Below are 20706 nucleotides of genomic sequence, written 5' to 3'. Positions count from 1 at the left end.
AAATGTCCCCAAACAAGCAGCTAGTAGCAATGGCAGGATAAGCCCGTGTTCCCCTTGGGTATACACAATAGGGTGATAGTCTTCCTGTTTATATTTCTTGTATTTTGGCAGAATGAATCATAAAGTCTTTTTAAAATTCTGTTATTATAAAAGGTAACTGAATGCTCATCTTTTTGGGACTTTTGTGTTTATAGGTAAAATTTATGAAGACCATTCCTGGTACAGCGCTGGTAGAAATGGGTGATGAATATGCTGTGGAAAGAGCCGTCACTCATCTTAATAATGTGAAATTATTTGGAAAGAGGCTTAATGTTTGGTAATTATTTATCTGAAATGTTTGATTTTGTTTTTGTTTTTGGTTTTGGTTTGTTTGTTTGAAAGGCAGATTTTACAGAGAGGGGAGGTCTTCCATCCACTGCTTCACTCCTCAAATGGCCTCAACAGCTAAGGCTGACCTGAAGTGTGGGGAACCAGGAGCCTCTTCTGGGTCTCCAGTGTGGGTGCAGGGTCCCAAGGACTTGGGCCATCCTCCACTCTTTCTCAGGCTGTAAGCAGAGAGCTGAATTGGAAGTGGACAAGCTGAGGCACAAACCAGTGCCCATATGTGATGCTAGTGCCAGAGGGAGAAGATGAGCATTCTGTGCAGTTCTAGCTCTGGCTTCTGATAGTTTGAAATATAACATCTTTGTCCCTTTTGTTACAGATACTAATTTTAACTTTAAGAACCCATCTAAAACTACTAGCTATAATATTGTGATTTTTAGACAATTGTGATTTATAGGGTTATATAAATCACATTTTGCTTACCTATGCCTAGTTTTAATTTAGTAATCATAAAACATCGTGGTAAAATGGGCATGTTTTTATGTTTTCCAATATGCAGATATATTAAATGGATTTTTCTTCTGACTGATCCTTAACTCTGAATGGTTGCAACTTCAACTAAATATTGTTGGATCTCTGTATCTGCAGATTCTACATCTTTGGGTTCAAAAATACATGGGAAAAGTATTGTATTCTGACTGAATATGTACAGACCTTTTTCACTTAAAAATACAGTATAACAACTACTTACATAGCATTTGCCCTGTATTAGATAGTATGAGTAATCTAGAGATGGGAGGATATGTATTGTTTATATCCAAATACTGTGCCATTTCACATAAGTGACAGAGCATCCTCAGATTTTTGGAGCTATGGTCCTGCCTAGTTTACCATCCTGTACTTGAATAGTTAGGCATGCTTTCTTTTAAGTTTCATGCAAGAAAAAATGTTAGCACTTTGAGATTAACTATCCTGCTGCATTTTATCTAATGTATGTTGTTTGCTTCTCCTTTTCAATCTTCAGTGTGTCTAAACAACATTCAGTTGTTCCAAGTCAAATATTTGAGCTGGAGGATGGTACAAGTAGCTACAAAGATTTTGCAATGAGCAAAAATAATCGTTTTACAAGTGCTGGCCAAGCCTCTAAGAATATAATTCAGCCACCCTCATGTGTGTTGCATTATTATAATGTTCCATTGTGTGTCACAGAAGAGACCTTCACAAAGGTAGGTACTCAGATACAAACCTTGTTGTTGGTTTGTGCTTAATCCTTGTAAGAGTTGGGATTAGAATGAGATATTCCTACTCCTACATTGAATGAGTTATTTTACTTGTGGGATGGTATTTTTGGCCTGGTCTTTAATAAAATTATTTTAAGGGCCAGTGTTGTAGTGTAACAGGTAAAGCTGCCATCTGTGATGCTGACATCCCATATGGATGCCAGGCACACTTCTGATCTATTTCCCCGCTAATTTGCCTGGGAAAGCTGCAATAGATGGCTAAACCCTTGTGGGAGATCTGGAGGACAGAGCCCAGACTCAGCCATTGCAGCCGTTTGGGAGTGAACCACACATAAAAGATCTCTCTCTTGGTTTCTTCCTCTCCCATTGTAACTCTGGCAGATAGATAGATAAATAAATAAATAAAATTTTTAAAAAGTGATTTTACTGGGCCCAGTGTGTTGGCTTAGTCGCTAAATCCTCACCTTGCATGCACCAGAATCCCATATGGGAGCTGGTTCATGTCACAGCTGCTTCAGTTCTCATCCTGCTCCCTGCTTGTGGCCTGGGAAAGCAGTGGAGGCCCGCCCAAAGCCTTGGGACCCTGCACCTGTGTGGGAGACCTGGAAGAGGCTCCAGGCCACTTGGGGAGTGAACCCGCGAATGGAAGATCTTTGTGTCTCTCTTTCTGTAAATCACCTTTCCAATAAAAATAAAGAAAGAAAGAAGTTATTTTACCCTGACCTTCAGTCTTATGTCAGAATGTTGTTGCCTTTTTCTAACTGTAGATACGCTTCAGAGTTGTTGCTTTCGGGCTCTGTTCCCTTTTTGCAGTTATTTACATAGCTTACAGAATTTCACTGTTTTGTTGTTTTTTTTTTTTCTTATGCAGCTTGATAATAATCTGAAGGCAAACTTTATAAAAGCATAAGTATGGCGGTAAAATTTGCTTTGTACAGGAAAGGAGTATTATTTTGGTTATATATTTAATGAAGTTTTACTTTTTCTTGACAGTTGTGTAATGACCATGAAGTTCTTACATTTATCAAGTATAAAGTATTTGATGCAAAACGTAAGTGAACATCATTGCTTTGAAACTTTCTGATTATATTGATTATAAGCTTGTAGTATTTCTATATGAATTTTTCTTTTTTTTTTTTAGCTTCTGCCAAGACACTTTCTGGTCTATTAGAATGGGAATGTAAAACCGATGCAGTAGAAGCTCTTACAGCACTTAACCACTACCAGATCAGAGTCCCAAGTAAGAAAAGTACTCTATTTGTGTCAATTATTCAGTGAGGAGTATCTCAAGAAATATTGATAATAATTTAAAAATAATCCTGATTTAGTGTTTTCTTTTTTAATGCTGAGCAGGACAAAGAAAAAGGCATATAATCTTCAACCCACAGAATCTGCATTCATTACCTATTGTTGTGTAACAAGTTACTGTAAAATTAAGCCACCTAAAACAGTAAAATTTGTTTGATATGACGATTAAGAAAACAAAAATATATACTCTGAAGGACTTTTAGGTAGAATAGTATTTCTGGGATTGGTTTTAAGATACGAACAGTGCCTTCTCCCCAACCCAAATGTACTTGGAGGGTAGGCAGAGGGATAGTGATGTCATATGTTGGAAGTTACTGAAACTGGGTTCTTTATTAAACTAAGGCATATTTTTGTGTGTGAAATTTCCTTCACAAATTAAAAAAATATGTATTTCTGCATTTTATATTTAGTCATAAAAGCAAATTTTAAATAGTGGGCCGCGGTTTACTTATTTTTAAACATTATTTATTTAGCTGAAAGAGTTAAGGATAAAGAGTAAATCAGGCAAAGGTTTTCTATCCACTAACTGCAAATGGCTAACCCTGCAGTGGCGTGGCTGAGCCAGACTGCAGCCAGGAGCCAAGCGCTTCATTGGAGTCTCCCAGCTAGGTGCAGAAGCCCGGACACTTGAGCTGTCTTGCACTGGTTTTCCCAGATTAATTAGAAGGGGTTGGATTGGAAATGGAGCAGCTGAGACTTGAACCAGTGCCCATATGGAAAGCTGATGCTGCAGGTAGCAGCTTAACCCATTGTACCACAATGCCCACCCCTAGACTTATTATTTTTTTTTAAGGTTTTATTGTACTTATTTCAAAGGTAGAGTTATAGAGATAGATCTTTCATCTGATGGTTTACTGTCCTAAATGACTATAATGGCTGGAGGTGGGCCAATTTTGAAGCCAGGAGCCAGAGGCTTTCTCTGGGTCCCACACATAAGCACAGGTATCCAGGCATTTGGGCTATCTTCTGCTGTCTTCCCAGGCTATCAGCAGGAAGCTTGATCAGAAATGAAGCAGCTAGGCCTGGAACATTGGCTCAGTGGCTAAATCCTTACCTTGTACCTGTTGGGATCCCATATGGGTGCCTGTTGGGGCCTGCCTGCTCTATTTCCCATCCAGCTCTCTGCTCTCTGAAAGGAGTAGAGGATGGACCAGTCTTGGGACCTTGTAGTTGTGTGAGAGATCTGGAAGAAGTTGCTGGCTTCAGATTGGCTCAGGTCTGGCCATTGTGACCATTTGGAGAGTGAACCAGTGGATGGAAGATCTTTCTGTTTCTCTTTTCTCTCTGTAAATCTGTTCTTCCTTTCCAATAAAAATAAATATTAAAAAAAAAAAAGAGGCCTGTGCAATGGCCTAGTGGTTAAATCCTCACCTTGCATACACCAGAATCCCATATGGGCACTGGTTCATGTCCCAGCTGCCCCACTTCCCATCCAGCTTCCTGTTTGTGGCCTAGGAAAGCAGTGGAGGATGGCCTAAAGCCTTGGGACCCTGCACCTATGTGAGAGATCTGGAAGAAGTTTCAGATCAATTCAGTTCTGGCCATTGTGGCCACTTGCAGAATGAATATCTTTGTGTCTCCCTCTGTAAATCTCCCTTTCCCGTAAAAATAAACAAATATTTAATTTATAAAAGTCACACAAAGTGGCACTTAACATGGGATGCCAGCACTGTACTTATTCACTATGCCACAGTGCAAGCCCCCCAGGCATTATTTTTGGTAGAAATTTTTAAAAGATTCTAGGTTTTAAAGTGTGTGAAGTAGTATCCAAGGTACTATGTTGATTATAAACTCCTTGGAGACAGAAGCAATTCCCTTTTTATCTTCTGCAGTGTCTTACAGATACTTGCTAATGTATGTGTTTTGTCCTTTTCAGAATTTTTCTTTTGTTCCCTTAAGGAGCTATAGCTTTTTTTGTGTGTGTGTGTGTAATTCAAAGATAACTTTAGTTTTATGTGAAAGAAAGACCTTCTGTCTTCTGATTTCATTGCAACAGCTTGAGATGGGTCAGCCTGAGGCAGGTCAGTCTGGGTAACTCAGTCCCTGTCTCCCACGGGGTGGTAGGGGCCCAGTTCTGGAGCCATTACCTGCTGTGTCCCAGAGTGTGTGTTAGGAGCAAGTTGGAATCAGAAGTGCAGCTAGCATTTGACCCCAGGCCTTCTGTTAATTTGATGCAGGCATTCCAGACAGCAAATAATGTCTTTGTCAGATACCCACCTGAGCCATAGCCTTTTAATACTAAGATTTTGGTACATTAAGATATCAAAATATTATAAGCAATTGAAGAATAGTTATTTCTGCTCGATCTGAAAAAAAAAAAAAAACCAGAAACATTTGTGGATGATAGGAAATCTGCCATCCAATTGTTAGTAATGGCAGCACATAGTGCTCTGTTGATGGTCAGAAATGTAACACCAGATCTTCATGACGCTATGGGGATCATGTACATCCTGGTTTTGTCCCCTTTATTGATTTTACTTCTACGGAGAGTAAGTATTGGCAATATTTTCTGCACAGTGAGCCTTGCTGCTGGACATATACTTAATCCTAATATAGTTGATCTTTAATGATTAATTCACCAAAAATACTAAGTGGATCCTATTTGCCAGGTAGGACTATCTAAAACAGTAGGAATGGAGCAGTGGACACCTAAGTGCCTAACCTATGGAGCTTACCTTCTAGTAGATATGGACAGAAGTCATGCTCTCTACAGCTGGCCTTCCGTGCAGCACTGAGGCTGTCTCTTAGGAGTGAACCAGAGGACTGTGTGAGCCTGTTCTATGTTGGAGTGCTGCTTCCTCAGCTTCCTGCTAATGGGCACCGTGAAGGGCAGCAGATGATGGCTTGAGTAGTTGGGCTTCTGACATCCACGTGGGAGACCCTGAGTTATAGACCCTGGGCTTCAGCCCAGCTGTTGTAGGCCTTTGGGGTATAAGCTAGCAGGTGGCAGATTACCTACTGTCTGCCTTCCTAATATAATGAATGAAAAGTAAGTAAAATTTTACATCTGAATTGTGGTTTTTAATTTTTTTAAAAAGGGTTTTTATTTATTTTTATTGGAAATGCAGAACTACAGAGGAAGGAGAGAGCTTCCATCAGTTGGTTTACTCTCTAAATGGCTGCAGTGGCCAGAGCTGAGCTTATCAGAGGCCAGAAACCAGGAGCCTCCTCCAGGTCTCCCACTTGGGTGCAGGGTTCCAAGGACTTGAGCCATCCTCTGCTGCTTTCCCAGGCTGGATTAGAAATGGAGCAGCCAGGACATGAACTGATTCCTGTATGGGATGATGGCACCGAAGGCAGAGGCTTTGACTGGTTATGCTACCACATAGGTGCCCTGATCTTCAACTTAAAACAAATTTTCCTTCTTTAAACTTGTATGGGTGCTTCTAATACTTTCAAAAGGAGAAATAATTTATTCCTCTAATTAAGGGTGATATTGAACATTTGCCAGGGCAAGCACTGTAGTATACACAGCAGGTTAACCACCAACCTACAGTGCTTTCCCAGGGACTTTAGAAGTGAGTTGGGTAGGAAATGAAGCAGCTGGTACTCAAACAAACGCCCTATGGGAAAGCAGCAGAGGATGGCCCGAGTGCTGGCACCCTTGTACCCACCTGGGAGACCCAGATGAAGCTCCAGGCTTCAACCTGGCTCAGCCCTGTCTGCTCAGCTCTTTGTGGAGTGAGCCAGCAGATACAAGATTTTCCCTCTCGATGCCCTCCCACCCCCGTAACTCTTTCAACTAAATAAAATCTTATTTTTAAAAAATTTGCTGAGCTATTAACTTTCTCCAAAAAAAATATTTTTTTTTGCAGATGGTTCCAATCCGTACACATTGAAGCTTTGCTTTTCTACATCATCCCATTTATAAGAAGAGCATGTTAGAATTTAGGTTCAACTTTATTACAGTTTTAAAACTACATTTCATTAAAGTAATCTAAAATGGTTGATCTCATGTTGCCTTGCTTACTTTAAGATCCTGTTCTGTAATAAACATATTTTGCCTTGAGTAAATTTGTTGTAAACTTAAATATTGAATTGTTTTCGTTTTAAGATATAATATAATGTAGACTACAGCCTCACTGTAGATTATGCAAATATATGATTTCTAACCTTATTACTATAATTTTTCACAGTAAAAATATATTTGCATTCTTAATGCTAAGTATCTGCAAGTATTTTTCCATTGTGTATGAAACTAATACAGGTGAAAGTATTGCATTTTAATATTATAGAATTCCTATTATATGTTTAGATGTCTAAGTATCTTGCAGCTACTCATATTAAACATAAGTTGTATTTATTATTTTAATCAAGTTTGAGAATAACATTGCACATGTTGAATTTTGAGTACTACAGATTTAGCTGATTTTATATTTCTGAAAGGCTAACAGACATGTGGGTACACTTGTACAGTATGCACTCAGACTTATTTAAATTGGTGTATTTTTTCAAGTCATTGTCCATTTGTATTGATATGCTTCTGTTCCTAGTTCCAGTTTGAAGATTTTATAAAGTTACAACAATGAGTTAATGCGTTCATCTTCATTTGTTGCTTGTGATTTAATCTCAAAAACACATCTAGTATTTGACATTGAGATTTTAATAGAGGTTACAATGAATAATTTCTCTTCTATATAACAATCAGGGGTCCACGGATGGGCTTTAGAGTCTGTGGACCCCCCTAAAGTTGTGTGTAGAGTTTTGGGTATTTGCATTTTTATTTTTTACTCTTGGATCCATGAGTAATATATGTATTTTTCTATATGGTATAAGATTTAAGGGTCTAATTTTGTTTTTAATCTAAACAGATAACTATTTGTCTCGATACCAATTATTAAATATTTGTTCTCCCACTTTTTTTAATATATCCCGTATATAAGGAAATATGATTTAAGGAGTAAATGTAGTCTGAAAAAATTGGCACAGTTGTTATCAAGGTTGTGGGTTTTTAAAAAATAATTATGACATATCTACTTTGTTTTCTTCTTTGGTAAGGGAGAATATGTGTCATTTATCTAGAACAACTGAAGTTCTTCAATTGGCTACAGCAGTTTTGTGATTTTGGGACTTTTGAACAACACAGCGATTCCAAATAAATCCTTAATGCTTTTTAAAATTAGGCCAGAGCTACAAGAAATTTAAGAGTCATTGAATAGAAAATTTAGATGGAAGCTAAACATTCATTAGCATTTATTTCCCCTTGAATTTTGTTGGCAGTGGATCAGTGTCCCTTTAGCCCTAAAAAGATCTAGAAAATTTAAAATACATTCTGGAAATATTATAGATCCTTATCATGGAACCCAATAGGTTATACCAAGGGTAATTTGTGTGTAAACTGTAAATGTATGATACTGGGCTATGTATGTTCCTCATTCATTGCCAATTTAATACCTACGTTTATCTAACTTTAAATAAACGAAGCTGTTTTTCCTCTAGACATACTTTTCTGCTTTTGTTGCAAAATAGAAATATATTAATTGTAAAAGGTACCTTGTGATTTATCTAAAAGCTGTCTCCTCCCCTTTCCCTGTGCTGAAAACGGATACAGGTGGCTAGTTTTATAGATTTTTTTTGGGAAGAGTGGAGAGGTAAGAGTTTAGGAAATAAGGGAGTGAATATTGGCAGACCTTAATTAGGCTTGTATTGAGTGGTGTTAACTTCAGAATAACAAGTGAATTCTTCAGGAGCAAGCTATGAACTAAGTTGGGCCTTGCTGATAGATGCACTGGTGTCTAAACCATCCTCTATTTTTGATGCTTATCTTGGGCCTCACTTCTGTTAAAGGAGTCTACTCAACTCTCCTTTCTCTAGCCATGTGTCATCACTCATCCATTCTTTCTGCCTTTTGGAAAACACAAAAGAGCAGAATTTAGAGCTCTGAAGGAGCAAACCAGTGCTAGGTTTGAAAATAACTGTTAAATCTTGAAATCCCATCTCTGCATCCAAATGCCAATAAATATTTGCCAATAAACCTGCCAAGTGGATTTAGGATTACAAGCTGCCTTTAAAAATTCCACTCTCCTGCTGGGGGTCCTACCCCATCACAAAAAAATATTTGCAGCTGCAGCTGACAATGAGACTGCAAGATCCTATTGATTTGATTATTGAAGTAGTTGATTTTCCAGAACAAAACTGAGAGAAGAGGTGGAAAAAATGAGTCAGGGGGATCATTTCTGTTAGGTGTTTTCTTTCAGTGCTGTCTGCAGGGACTGATAGGTTGCTAGGTAACTGCCTTTTAGTAGCTATCAGGGATGCTTCTCTGACTACCTACATTTTGAATATAGAACATTCATTCTTAATAACAGGCCTGAAACGCCTGGAACTAGGCTCAAATGACAAAGGTCCTAGTTTTCCAAGGTTAACTGCAGGAACCTTCCTAACTTGCCACAGCCATTTGGCTCAAGAGACTTGGTCCAGTGAGAATCCGTGTGAAGAGTAATGAGCTGTTTTACTCACAGTGCTGCTATTGCTGTTTTGTTTATGCAATTACATTTAAAAACAAGTATGATGCTAGATGAGACAAAAACGGAAAACTCATAGGTTCTATCCCTTATCTTGTTTTATTCAGGATTTAAAAAAAACCCCGATTTCTGATAATAATTAAAATATAAATAATGAATCCTATTTAAGCCAAAGGAGTTCTTTGGGATTTAACTTTAGTGGATTTTTAATGCATGATGTCATTGTTTTTCCCACTGAAACCTAGCATTTCTACCACATGGACTCAAGTGTTGATTGAAGTCTAATATATTTTGTAAATTATCTCTTGAAATTAGTCTTTTTTTAAAAAAAGATTTATTTATTTTTATTACAAAGTCAGATACACAGAGAGGAGAAAAGACAGAGAGGAAGATCTTCCATCCGATGAATCACTCCCCAAGTGACCGCAGTGGCCAGTGCTGTGCCAATCCGGAGCCAGGAGCCAGGAACTTTCTTCCGGGTCTCCCACGCAGGATCCCAAAGCACTGGGCCATCCTCCACTGCTTTCCTAGGCCACAAGCAGAGAGCTGGATGGGAAGTGGAGCTGCTGGGATTAGAACTGGTGCCCATGTGGGATCTTGGCGCGTTCAAGGTGAGGACTAGGCCATGTGCTGGGCCCAAAATTACAGTCTTAACATGCTTTGAACTTTAAAAATTGTAATGGGCCTTTGCTAATAAAAACCACTTAATTTTTTAAAAAAAGATTTATTTTTATATTTTTTTTATTGGAAAGGCGGATATACAGAGAGAAGGAGAGACAGAGAGGAAGATCTTCCGTCCGATGATTCACTCCCAAGTGAGCACAATGGCCGATACTATACCGATCCGAAGCCAGGAGCCTCTTCTGGGTCTCCCATGCGGGTGCAGGGTCCTAAAGCTTTTGGCCGTCCTCGACTGCTTTCCCGGGCCACAGGCAGGGAGCTGGGTGGGAAGCAGGGCTACCGGGATAGAACCGGCGCCCATATGGGATCCTGGGCATGCAAGGCGAGGACCTTAACCACTTGCGCCACCGCACCGGGCCCAAAACCACTTAATTTTAACTTAAAAATGAAGACACTGGTAAGGTGGGTGCTGTCATTGGCTGTCGGGCATCCACTGCACGCTCCCTGTTATAGCTGTACTTGAGTTTACCCTAGCCTGGTTTGCTGCCATCACCTCTTCCTCAGTCTCATGTCAGCTGTAGCTGCTTCCTGAGGAAGCATTTTAATCATTTGTGGGGATGTTGTATTGAGGTTTTTTTTTTCCCCCTCAGTATTGAGAGAACACTGCAAAACATTAATGAACAGGAACCAGGAAAAATCATTCCTTGGCGTGTCTTACATGATTTCTCATTATCCGATCAGATATTCATACAAAGAACCTGTTATAGTGATATGATCTTAGAAGCAAATTATTTACACAAGGTGTTTTGCATCAGACTAACATACAGTGCACTGAATTTTCTAACAGAGCAACTACCTGATGAAGAAGATTGGTTAGAACGTAAGTCTTGTTCACCGTTTTGAAAATGTCTGTTATTGCAGTGGTTTTAGCATTACAGCACCTGAACATCAGCTGTCATTAGTAGCTATCCCATTCATCTCTGATTCCTGTTGTTAGGCATTCTTAGCCATTCACTTGTCGCAACATTTTGTTATAAACCTCATTGCTCCTTTATGTCGCTTCAAGTGTTGTGTTTTGTTTCAGTGCTGTGTGTGGGTAGGTACCATTGGAGTTTCACTTAAGCATAATTAAAAATTGGGTTTAAATATTGCTTTTAACAAGTTGATATGGGATGGTGTTGAATGGGATGACTTGGGTTGATTACAGGGAGTGAGACAGAGGTAGGAATTGATGAAGAGTGGATGAAAAGATGTTTTCCCTGAGGGGAAAGTTAGCCCTAAGACTGCTGTGGCTCTTTTATTAACTTGAAGACTGGCAAGGTAGAAAATTGTATACAGGCTGGAACTAAGTGGAGCCTAAATGAGATTTAGCTACTTAAATCTCCTTTAGCAGCATTTTCTATATTCTAATTTACACAGTTGAGAATAATATATCCTATGTGGGCCACTGATTATGGTGGGGAAGAGTTGAGGTACGGAAGAAGGTGGGTGAAATAAATGTTTCTGATTTTTTTTCCCTGTATCTGTGGGGTGAGGGAGGAGGGGAGGAGGCTGCCCCTTGCTGCTAAACATTAGCACCCAGGGATGGGGACAGTCATGATGTCGTGAGACCCCGATTTGGGGAAGAATGTTGTTCCAAGGACATGACTAGTGATTTTGACAGTTCTAAGCCATTGTCTGTTTCATTGCTCCAAGGTGGAGAAACTTCCCAAGGTCTTTTGTTTGATGAAGTCCACTTTAGGTGCATTCACACACCCGAATATTTGCTGCCAAAGCTTGGCCAGGACGGTTAGCCAACATGTTCTGCTTTTCATCCTCTGATGTGACACTTGATGTCCTTTGCTGGCCTAGATGCTCTGGCTATCCTGTCAGCCAGGTGTGTGAATCTGGGTATACTGTTCCCCAAGAAACCTCACCTGGGTAACCCCAAACTTGACTCTGTGCCAGCTTCGTCCTTCACCCCTGCATCAGCCTATGTGTACACTGGTGAATGCAGTTGGCTGGTCAGTTCTGCTCCCAGCCCCGTCTCACATGCAAATTGATGGGTGCTGCAGCCCAGCCCAACCTAATGCCACAAGCCTGGCCCTTATGTGCACTGGTTTGTTTCCTGACTGCTCTATTTCTTTAAATTTTTATTTTTAATGATGTTTACATAGTTGATCAGGGTTGGAAGGATTGAGGGTTAGGAGAAAGTGGGTGAGATCATTGTTTCCAAATGTTCTTTTTCTTCTTTCTATATGTGGGGGAATGGGGGAGGTAAGGGGAGAAGCCACAGCCAGCCTTCCAACTGCCTCAGTACCCAGCGATGGGCCACCTGATATCAGCCTAGAGTCCCTAATGTGGCACATGCTCCGAGGGTTGTGCTTAAGTGGCTGCGATAGTTCTGAAATACTGTCATTCTCGCCGATCCAAGGATGAGGAAATCCTTCCAATGTTCATTGGCTGACATAGTCGATATTTGCTGTCATTGCTTGGTTGGGGTAGGCATCCAAATCTCTTCTGCCCTCTTTCCTCTGTTATGGTATGGTGTGTCCTTTGCAGGTCTCAATGGGCTGTCATATCCTCCATGTGCATCAGGGCATGCCATCCACTGCTCTTTCTTTTCCACTGAGGGGGCCCAGTTCTGACACATGCACTCTACAGTCGGGCCACCACACACCTGCACCTGTGCCATCCCTGACACCCCCTGCAAGCCTACACACTAAGCCACAAGTGTGCTGCTTGGCAGCCAGTGGGCTTCACTTGGTGCCATTGGCACCCTGGGACACTCGATCTGGGTACCTCTGGACCCCCAATCCCCAGAGCTCATGGACCCAGCACCCACCACGCAGGTAGATCTAATGACCTAGGCCAGATGATCCTGCTGGACCCCCACCCCTGGGGCTCAAGGGCCTTGCCTCCCCGCCCCCGCATATCTTTAGAAAAGAAATAATACAGGCTAGGCAACTGGATCCACATAAATGCATGGACCCAAGAACTTTGGCCATCTTTTGTTGCTTTCCTAGGCAGTTGCCAGGGAGTAGAAGTGGAGCAGCTGGAACTTGAACCTGTAGTCCTGTGAGTTATCAGAATCAAAGACATAGGATTAGCTTGCTATGCCTTGGTATAGATTTTGCAATGTCTGATAAAGTTCACACATCTCAGGGTCTCAAGAAATTTGCAGAAAATGAGTATTAAAACTATGCAGGTGATCAAAAATCTTTGCAGAAAAAATTTTTTAAAATTTATTTTTGTTGGAAAATGAGATTTACAGAAAGGAGAGACAGAAAGATCTTCCATCCACTGGTTCAAATCACCAAGTGGGCACAATGGCCCAAACTGAGCTGATCCAAAGCCAGGGGCCGCCCAGGAGCTTCTGAGTCTCCCATATGGGTGCAGGGTCCTAAGACCTTGGGCTGTCCTTGACTGCTTTCCCAGGCCACAGGCAGGAAACTGGAAGGGAAGTGGGGCAGCCAGGGTATGAACTGGCAACCATATGGGATTCTGGTGGATGCAAGGCAAGGACTTTAGCCACTAACATGCTGCTGTGGACCCAGAAAAAATTTTTAACTTTTAATTCCATTTTTATGCAGTTTTTAAAAAAGCTCTTTTATTTATTTGAAAGGCAGAATTAGAGAGGGAGAGAGAGAGAGATCTTGCGTCTGTTGGTTCACTCCCTAAAAGGCTGCAATGCCTGGAGCTGGGTCAGTCCCAAACCAGGAGCCAGGATCTTCTTCCAGGTGTCTCATGTAGGTGCAAGGGCTCAAGCACTTGGATCATCTTCGGTTGCTTTCCCAGGCCGCTAGCAAGGAGCTGGATCGAAAGTGGAGCAGCTGGGACCTGAACTGGCACCATATGGGATGCTTTACCTTTATACCGTGGGGCTTCTATATTACAAAGTGTTTAAAGTGCCCTTTTACTTTCAGTTGGAAAATAGAATGGTACAACCACTTGGCACAGCCAATTTGGCAGTTTCCTAAAAATTAAACCATATGCAGACTATCTGGTCGAACCATTTAGTCTTAGAGAAAAGACAAAGTATGTCTACACAATGAGCCAAATGCCAAAATTCGCAGCAACTTTATTCGTAGCAGTCCAAAGCTGGAGACAACAAAACGTCCATCAACAAGGGGATAAACAAGCAAACAATGGTGTGTTCATTCGTAACATCATTTCCTCCATGTTGTAACCATCCTCTCTTGAAGGGCACCTCATCTCCTCCTAAGGAGTATCAAAATCACGTTACAAGGAGAGCACGTGAGATGGTGGGGGTGGGGGGTTGCAATCATCTGAAGCAAGTGAAACATGCTATAGTTCCCGATGTCTGTTTCCTTGGAAATATCTTTATTAAAAAAACCCCAAATACGTGTCAAACTCAGAACACAAAGATCACTTGTCCCACAGCTCGAGACAGTACTCCTCTGTGTCGGCGGCACTCCATGAACTGGGACAGCTGTGCTTGCCACTTAATGAAAGCCCTTGTCTAGGAGGATACAGGGTTGGTTCTAGCATAAACCAAGTGCTCCTCAAGAATGAATGAACTCACGGAAATGAAGCACAGGATGTGGCCTGAGGATCAGACGTGCGCACAGTAATTATTTCAGATCAACACTTTGCATCGCAGTGTCTTCAGCCAGGGGACTATTTCTGGTTGCCAATCACAGCTGTGTACAACGGGATCAACAATTTTTGGCATTGTTAATTAGGTCCACAGCCATGAGGCTGTTTGGGTGGCGATATTGCAAGTGGACCTCCAAAACAGGGCCTTTCCAATAAAAATAAATATTAAGAAAAAGATACAAATTTATTTCTTATTTGAAAGAGGTGCAGAGGGATAAAGGGAAAGACATAGATCTTTCATCTGCTGTTTCATTCCCCAGATGGCTGGCTAGATCTGAGCTGATCCAAAGCCAAGAGCCAGGAGTTTCTTCTGGGTCTCCCATGTGAGTGTAGGGGCCCAAGACCTTGAACCATCTTCTGCTGCTTTCCCAGGCCCTTAGCTGGGAGCTGGATTGGAAGTGAAGCAGCTGGGACTTGAATCGGTACTCCTATGGGATGTCTTGGTCACAGGTGGAGGCTTAGCGTGCTATGCGACTGTGCCAATCCCATCTAAGCGTACAGTTCCGTAGTATTTACTACTGGCAACTAAGACTCAGAATTTTCCAGGTTAAAAATATGCTGAGTAATTTCTAACCACTGCTCTCTCCTGGGTCCCCTCTGTCAGCAGCCAGCGTGGGACTTCCTGTCTCGAAAATTTGAGTAGATGAAAATACTGTGTGTCATAGCATTTATCTTTTTTAATGCCCGGTGTATGTCACTCAACATGAAGTCTTCAGGGTTCATCCATGTCATTGCATTTCTTGCCAAAGCACTTCCTTCTTCTTCAAGACTGCCTGGTGTCCCTTGGCAGATGCATGCCATGGCCTGCCAGCCTGCTGCCCTGCTGATGGGCTCTGGAAATGCTACCCCTGGCTGCAGTGGACTGCTAGGAGCGTGAGTGCCCAAAGTGTTCCTTGCGTTCCTGCCTTCCATGCTCCCGGTTGAGTACCTGTCGGTAGAATTATTAATTTTTTTTTTTAATTGGAAAGGCGGATATATACAGAGAGGAGAGACAGGAAGATCTTCCATCTGCTGGTTCATTCTCTAAGTGGCTGCAATGGCTGGAGCTGAGATGATCCGAAGCCAGGAGCCAGGAGCTTCTTTTGAGTCTCCCACACATGGGTGCAGGGTACCAAGGCCTCGGGCTGTCCTCTGCTGCTTTCTGAGGCCAATAAGGCAGGAAGCTGGAAGGGAAATGGAGCCGCCAGGATACGAACTGGCGCCCATATGGGATCCTGGGTGCATGCAAGGGGAGAATTTAGCCGCAAGGCTACCGTGCTGTACCCTCTCCATTTCATTTTGTCTTCCCGCCTTTCTTCTTCCCTCCTTTTCCACCAGCAGCCATCCCAGCCAACATGCCTGGTGTCTCCCCAGGGAGGGGTGTGTGTGTGTGTGTGTCTGGGGTATTTGCTTTGCGTGTCCTTCCTGTTTAGTGACCCTGACTGCCCATTCATGGGCTGCCAGGCCTGTTATATGGCCTCTTTTGAGGAACTGTTGAAATCTTGGCTGTTTTTCATTGAGTTCTCTTGTTGCTGTTGGTAAGTGGTAGGAGCCCCTTATGGTTGGATATTAACCCTTTATTGTGTGAATGACTTGTCAGTATCTCCAATTTCATATGTCACCTTTTTGTTCTTGATTGTGTCACTTTTTTAAAAGGATTTATTGATTTTTATTGGAAATGCAGATTTGCACAGGGAAGGAGAGACAGAGGCAAGTCTTTCATCTACCGATTCACTCCCCAAGTGGGCCACAATGGCCGGAACTGAGCCTATCCAAGCCAGGAACTAGGAGCCTCCTCTGGGTCTCCCACACGGGTGCAGGGTCCCAAGGCTTTGGGCGGGCCTCCACTGCTTTCCCAGGGCTCAAGCAGGGAGCTGGATGGGAAGTGGAGCAGCTGGGATGTGAAGCAACACCCTTATGGGATCCCAGTGCTTGCAGGCTGAGGATTAGCCAATTGAGCCATCATGCCAGCCCCTGATTGTGTCTTTCCATAGATTCTATTTCTTACCAGATTTTTTGGAGCAGGATTTTGTTTCTTGAGAGTACTCAGCTAATAAATGTGAAATGAAACAAAGACTATATATGGAGAATCGCATTTGTATATGATTGTCATTGAAAGGCAGAGAGAAACAGAAAAAGACAAAGCTCGTAACTGCTAGCTACCACCTCAAATGCCATGGTTGGGCCAGACTGAGGCCAGGCACCCCCTTCCCGGCCCCTCATGAGGGGAGCAGACCCAAGCACCCGAGCCAGGGTGTGAATCAACAGGAAGCCGTGGTCAGGCAGGAGTGGATGTGGGACTTGAACCTGGGAACGCCCATATGGGATGTGGCCATCCTGCCTGGTGTCTTGGCCTCAGCATGAGGCAAGTTGTGTGTGACAAGGTGAGAGGCAGGGTAAGACAGACCCCAAGTGAAAATGCAAACTGGGTAACTGACTGTGGCTCCCTTCACCCCTCTATCTCCTTGTTCGGTCTGCCCCTTCCTACTTGGGCACCAGCTACCCCAGTAGCAGCTCTTGTCCACTGGGCAACCCAGATCTGTTATCAGACACTGTAGGGTGACAAACTGGGCTGTGGTTACAGAGGAGCGTGAGGCAAAGCCCCACCCTTAGCCAGTGCCAATTCCAGTTTAGCATAAAGGAGGAGGTGCCCTCGGGTGGTGGTTATCCCCAGTGTGTGTGTGTGGGGGGGGGGGGAAGCACTGAAGGGCACCTAACCTGGACCAAAGGAGGAAGGAAATCTTCCTGGAGGAAGTGTCATGAGGTCGCTCATTTTCTGCTTTATCAGATCTGGAGTCACTTCCAGAGTCTACCAGAAGAGGGCGCCTCGTGACCGACGGGGCAGGGGAGGTCACCATCCATTTGCTTCTAACATGTTCACTCCTTAAAGCAGTGCTAGAAGGTCTGTTGGAGGATGTGAATAGACTTCATTCTGCAGAAATGAAAGAAGCAACGCATATGGGAGATGCATTGATTCTAACGGTTAAAGCTAAAAAGTCTGAGTGTCTTTAATAGCCGGCTTCCCCCGTGCTAGGCACGCCTTGTCTTTAACATAATCGCTCCTTCCAGCCACCAACCTTCCTTGTGAAGATCTGGAAATGAGTCATGGCGAGACCTCATAACCAGCTCAAGGCCGCGAAGTTGAAAGTGGGAGATCTGAGGCCGGCCTTGTGGTGTAGTGGGTAAAGCTATCAGCCTGCAATGTCAGTTCTGGTTCAAGTCCTGGCTGGCCAATTTCCCTTCCAGCTGCCTGCTGATATGCCTGGGAAAGCAGCAGAGGATGGCCCAGGCACCCATGGTCCTGCACCCATGTGGCAGATGTGGGTGAAGCTCCTGGCTCCTGGCTCCTGGTTTTGTCCTGACCCAGCCCAGCTATTGTGGCCATCTATGAAGTGTACCAGTGGATGGAAGATTCCTTTCTGTCTCCCCGCCTCTCTCTAACTCTTCCAAGTAAATACAATAAATCTTTAAGAGAACAATAATAAAATAATAGAAAGGAAGCAGGAGAGCTGAAACTCGAGCTCAGGGCCTTGCTCTACAGCCTCCCCCTCTCTTCGGTGGCTGGATTGGACCTACCTAGAAGGTCGCTCCCATCAGCGACAGGATCAACAGAGGGGTTGTCAGAAGGTCATTCCCCTTAAGGCTCCAGTTCCTCTCTTGTACCTTCTGAAAAATTTGCTGTGGGCTTAGGCGTTTCCTGTACACTTAGTGTTCCGGGGCCCTAGAAAAGTCTCCTAGGGTTCTCCTAGTCACCGTTGAGCTTCTGTTGCCAGAATTTCTCTTAAAAGCACATTTGAAAACCCAGAATAAAATTTAAACTTTGTCATTGCCCACATGGTAGGAGAAAGACTCAGCTGCAACTGAAGGAGAATGATACAAACCACATATGACCATGCTAGTCAATCAGATGTAATCATAATGAATCTGAGCCTTGGTCGTAAATGAACCATTCGGACCATCCACAGTTTCCCAAGAGCTGCATAGTCTCATCTGGAACTGGAGTTCTGTTTTCTCTGATGACCTCACACCCCTCTTGCCACAGTTGTATTTGGCTGTACATTGCTTCTGTTGGCTCCCTTCCAGGAAAGGCTGGCTCCCATTTCCTTTTGTACATTGTATCTGTTGAAGAAACTGGGTCATGTGTCCTATAGAGTCACTGTGAGAAGTGACAAATACGGTTTAAGATTTCTTTGTGCTTTTCTTGATCTCCAGGCTCTGCCCCTCTGGGATGTGCCATCAAAATATTATATTTGAAAGTCACTTGAAATGATGCTTCTTTCTGGTGATGAGATTACCCTGACGTGCTGTCAGCTTCATTTGTGTCACTGTTTTTGATCAAAGGGGGTTGCCTTTTCTAAAAATGGCTCCGTTTTTTCCATATCCTAAAACATTTACATGGGTGAAAGTCACAGTTATAAAAAAGCAGAGAACTTTCACTTCCTTGTCTATTCCCATCCCCATTCCATGGTCATCCTCTTCTTTCCCTTAGGAATGATTTTGTTTACTAGTCTTTGCTTCAGCTTTTCATTGTTTACATGATTATAGGGTTATGTTCCTCTTCCCTTTGTAATAAAACAAGGTAGCATACCATACTTACTCTGCTTACCTTGTATCTCTCACTGGTGCATTCTGAAGGCATCATTCCTTCTATTTTTTTTTTAATGTGTATTTCATTTCTTTGAGAGAGAGAGAGAGAGACAGAGAGAACTATCAACCTCCAGCTTGCCCCCCAAATGCCCACTGGGGCCATGGCTAGTCTTAGGTGGAAGCCAGGAGCCAGAAATTAAACCCAGGTCTCCCACATGCCTGACAGCACCCCAACACCTTGAGTCACCCCCTCCTGACTCCCAGTGTGTGTTTCAGCAGGAGGCTGGGCCTGAGAACAGAGCTTCAACTCAAACCCAGGCACTTTGGCACTCCTAGGCTGCAGGTGTGTCAACCAAGACACCAAATGCCAACTTTCCCCTTTCATTTCTTTTTCTTATTTATGTCTAGTGATTCATTTTGCTTATTTGAAAGGCAGAGTCATAGAGAGAAAGTGAGAGAACTAGATCTTCCATATACTGGTTCATTCTCGAGATGGTTGTAACACAGTCAGGCCTGGACCGCATTGAAGCCAAGAGCCAGGAAATCTCTTCAGGTCTCCCACGTGGTGGCAGGGGCCCAAACACTTAAGCCATCTTCTGCTACTTTCACTGGTGCATTAGGGAGGCTGTGTGGGAAGCTGTGTGGTGGGGCAGAGCAGCCAGGACTTGAACCGACAGAGCGGCCAGGACTTGAACCAAATGCTCCAGTCTGAGGTACCAGCACTGTTGTTGGTGGCTTACTCCAGTGCACGTCAACGATGGATCCTGCTTTCTTCTTACATATATATGACAGTTCCCTGTGAGTTCTCCATAATGTCCTCCACTGGGCCCTTACTGATGGATACTGGAGTTGTTTCCAGTCTTTATTATAGCTGGTGATGCAAAGAATAACTTTGCATAAGTCAATTTCACAATTTGGGTTTTCCTTGGAATAGCTGCCCAGAAGTGTGGTTTCTGGGTCAAAGGAAACAGGCACATATGGTTTGTTAGCCATGACAAAGGCTTCCTTCCTAGAGATTGGGTCCCTTTGTGCTCCTGTCAGCAATGAAGGGGGCTGACTGCTTTCCAAGATCCGATGCAGCTATTGTCAATCTTTTGAACAATTGGCCTAAAGATAGGAAGTGGCATCTAGGCAGTATATCTTAAATGTGCAATTCTCTTACTGTAATGGTGAAAACATTTTCATTTTCTTCTCTTTTTCCAGGAAATGTCTGTTCATAAATATCTGTCAGGTTATTGATCCATATGGGAGGCTGGCACTGTAGGCCGAAGCCTAGTCTACTGCATCCTGGGGCCAGCTCCACCAACACGCATTGATAGAATTGATCCCTGACAGGCTTGATCCCTGTCTATGAGGATTCAGGGCAACCTTGTGCAGACGCACACATCTGTTTGCTGGTGCAGCCTGGGCAGCCCTCTGCTTCTGGATGGTCTCCTTCTGCTGTGAATGTGCCCACACCAACGCTGCCCACCTTGACCTTCCTCATGCACCTGCCACAGAAGCAGGAACAAGGCCAAACTCGTCCACCCGTTCTTCCATCCCCGTATCTGCAGTCAGCTGCGTTTCCGCAGCCTCTCCTTCTT

General features: G+C 43.0%; 1 protein-coding gene across 5 annotated transcripts in view; it reads left to right on the top strand.

Annotated features, from left to right (window-relative positions):
- The window catches only part of HNRNPLL (heterogeneous nuclear ribonucleoprotein L like), a 42367-nt gene extending 34058 nt beyond the window's left edge, over positions 1-8309 (top strand). For all 5 annotated transcript variants that reach the window (XM_040993104.1, XM_040993103.1, XM_040993102.1 and 2 more), the window contains 5 exons: positions 195-316; positions 1349-1550; positions 2559-2616; positions 2707-2805; positions 6689-8309. In XM_040993104.1, the coding sequence (XP_040849038.1) occupies positions 195-316; positions 1349-1550; positions 2559-2616; positions 2707-2805; positions 6689-6744 (537 nt within the window). In that variant the 3' untranslated portion in view covers positions 6745-8309. The remainder of the gene's footprint in view (positions 1-194; positions 317-1348; positions 1551-2558; positions 2617-2706; positions 2806-6688) is intronic.
- The last annotated feature ends 12397 nt before the right edge of the window (positions 8310-20706 follow it).

The sequence above is a fragment of the Ochotona curzoniae genome, unplaced genomic scaffold (assembly GCF_017591425.1).
Source record: "Ochotona curzoniae isolate NIBS_2020 unplaced genomic scaffold, NIBS_Ocur_1.0 contig_883, whole genome shotgun sequence".
In the NCBI taxonomy this organism is placed as follows: Eukaryota; Metazoa; Chordata; class Mammalia; order Lagomorpha; family Ochotonidae; genus Ochotona; species Ochotona curzoniae.
This window is presented reverse-complemented; position numbering and strand designations above follow the sequence as displayed.